The sequence below is a fragment of the Cavia porcellus genome, unplaced genomic scaffold (genome assembly GCF_034190915.1).
Source record: "Cavia porcellus strain 051 isolate PalLab524CR breed Dunkin Hartley unplaced genomic scaffold, mCavPor4.1 scaffold_9, whole genome shotgun sequence".
Classification (NCBI taxonomy): Eukaryota; Metazoa; Chordata; class Mammalia; order Rodentia; family Caviidae; genus Cavia; species Cavia porcellus.
In genome coordinates, this window is record NW_026947492.1 from 74,582,409 (window position 1) to 74,585,564 (window position 3,156).

General features: G+C 40.6%; 1 protein-coding gene across 1 annotated transcript; it reads left to right on the forward strand.

Moving 5' to 3' along the window:
- Positions 1-685: 685 nt before the first annotated feature.
- Positions 686-1,621, forward strand: LOC100714520 (olfactory receptor 4X2-like). Its single transcript, XM_003461056.1, has one exon. It carries the CDS (start codon positions 686-688, stop codon positions 1,619-1,621), a length of 936 nt encoding a protein of 311 aa, XP_003461104.1.
- Positions 1,622-3,156: the final 1,535 nt, after the last annotated feature.

Below are 3,156 nucleotides of genomic sequence, written 5' to 3' on the forward strand. Positions count from 1 at the left end.
AACAAGACTGTGTAAAACCATTCAAGAGAATGAACAAACAAGAATTAAGGGACAGAAGCAATTACACATCACACTGTGTCTGTGATCACCTTTATGGTCTTTACAGGGGATATAGGGTACAAAGAAGTGACCAGGGACCTCTCTTATGAAGACTTGAAGGGGAGAAGCAGAGTTCAGAACATTGTTCCATAAGCCAAGGATAGAGAAGAAGCAAGGACAAGTGTGTTATAAGATGGCTTTGGGTGAGAGATAATTCAAAACTTTCAAGCACCAGTCAGCCATCTAACAGGGATATAGTAACACCACTCAGGCTGCTTTACCTAGTCTGGTGAGGTGTCTTCAGAACTCTTTCCAATATGCACCTTCCATACACAAAGTGATTTTACTTTCCAGATGACAAATATTCTTGGTAATTTGCCATTATCCATGAGGTCTGTAGCAGCCCATTGTACGCAGATGGTTCTCACTCTCTGCCCGTCTCTGTCTCTCTCACTCTCTCCTTTAAATGGCTTTGTTTTCTACTAGTTTCCCCTTTATTACAGTCATACATAATTCTACTTTCAGAATCTACTGCATTGTTGCTATGCCAAGATTTTTGTGAAATTCTCCTGTTTCATAAAATCTCTCTCTTTATGTATCATTTCAGAGGACACCCCTGAAGTTGCTGCCATTTGGTTATGACCTCATGCCTCACTCACACAATGTGACTGAATTCATTTTCCTGGGATTTTCTTCCAGTCAGCAGGTGCAAAAGCTTAGCTTTGTGATATTTCTGCTCTTGTATATTGCAATCGTGCTGGGGAATTTCCTCCTCATACTCACTGTTATGAGCAGCACAAGTCTTGGTTCTCCCATGTACTTCTTCCTCAGCTGCCTGTCCCTGGTGGAGATCTGCTACTCATCCACCACCGCCCCCAAACTCATCTCGGATCTGCTGGCTGACAGGAAAGCCATCTCAGTGGCAGGCTGCTTCACACAGCTTTTCTTCATGCATTTCTTTGGTGGTGCTGAGATTTTCCTTCTGACAGTGATGGCCTATGATCGCTACGTAGCCATCTGCAAACCTCTGCACTACACCACTATCATGAACCAGCGGGTGTGTGCTGTCCTGGTGGGGGCAGCATGGGTGGGAGGCTTTCTGCATTCTATTGCCCAGATTCTTCTCATCTTCCAGTTGCCCTTCTGTGGCCCCAATGTCATTGACCACTATTTCTGTGACCTGCTGCCCGTGCTCAAACTCGCCTGCTCAGATACTTTCCTCGTTGGTCTCCTGATTGTTGCCAATGGGGGCACACTGTCTGTGATCAGCTTTGTGTTCCTGTTAGCATCCTATGTTGTCATCTTGGTCCATCTGAGGACCCAGAGCTATGAGGGGCAGTGCAAAGCCCTCTCCACCTGCGCATCTCATATCACTGTGGTGACCTTGTTCTTTGTACCTTGCATCTTCATCTATGGGAGGCCTTTTGCCACTCTGCCAGTGGATAAGCTGATAGCCGTGTTCTACACTGTGATAACCCCACTCCTCAACCCTGTCATCTACTCACTGAGAAATGCTGAAGTGAAGAAGGCCATGGAGCACCTGTGGATCAGGACTGTGAAGCTCATGACAGACCGAGGCTGAATGTTGATTTATGTTCTTGGGTTGAAATGATTTGTAGTCCAAACTGAGGGGCCCCATGGATATGGAAAGTTCTCAGGAATCATTTGTTCTAGTGGTATTCTATCTTGGGTACACCTTTAAACATTTCATTTTAATCATTTGTGAATTATGTCTTTATAGTTGTATTGCAACAAATCTAATCATTTTAGATTGTTTATAACTTTTACTACACTAAATTAGAGTATGTTAAATTCATTTTTCCTTTATTGGAGACAAGGTCTTGCCATATAGTTCAACCTGATGTCACTATGTATACCCCTGAAACCTGGAACTCATGGGAATTCTCTTGCCTCAGCCTACCAACTGCTGGGATTACAGGGATACACCACTATACCAGGCAATATCTTGTGTTTTTAAATTTACTTATTTATTTATATTATTTTTTTATTTTATTTTAAAAAAAGGAGATTAAGATAAAAGAGGACATAACAACACAGGTCAGAACAGAACAATTTAAACAACATAGTGTTAAGTAACCTGATTTTAAGGGCTGGGGATTTAGCTCAGCGGCATAAACACCTGCCTTGCAAGCAGGCGGTCGCGAGTTCGATCCCTGGTACCGACAAAAATGAAAAAGACAAAAAAAAAAAAAAATTTAAACAACATAGTGTTTCACAACAAGATAAACCAACATAACATAATTACCATAGTGTCTCTTTTTGTTTTGTTTTGTTTTGTTTTGTTTTGTCTTTTTTTGAGATGAGGTCTCGCTATGCAGTTCAGGCTGGCCTTGTGCTCACTTTGTAGCCCAGGCTGGTCTCGAACTCATAAGGATCCTCCTTCCTCAGTCTCCCCAGTGCTGGGATTACATGCATGAGCCACCATGCCTGGCTATCTGCGGTACTGGGGATTGAACTCATGACTTCATGCTTGCCAGGCAGGCGCTTATGCCGCTGAGCTAAATCCCTGGCCCATTGTCTCTTTTCTTGAAATATTTGAGTATACTTTCCTATACTATAGCATCAAACATAACAAGACAGTGTAAAACCATTCAGGAGAATGAAAGTGTTAAGGAGTATTTAGAATCAAATAACAGAAAATGAACAATTCTTTATTATCCCCTTGTATATAAAAATTTTTTGACAGTGTCACATATAATAAAGTCTAATAAGATACAAACTGATAAAACCTATGGAGACAGAAGAACAAAAGCTTGATGGGACTTCAAAACAAATTGATATTAAATCAGCACTAATATTATAATGTCTTGTTTTTTTTCAAAATAACTGTGCATACCATCACAGACAATAGAATCAAACATCCCAGAATAAAACCATTCCAATTAATGAATGAAAACATTATAAGGCTTCAAAGCACTATAATGGGGAATTATGATTGCCACATACTTTTATGTATTCTTACCATTCCTTACACTAGGGAAACTATTCAGTACTTATACATGTGAGTTTGAATTATCTCACTTATAAATGTGGTCTCAAGCTGTGCCCATTTATTTATAAATATCTCGATGTGATCATTCTTTATAGCTGAGTAGC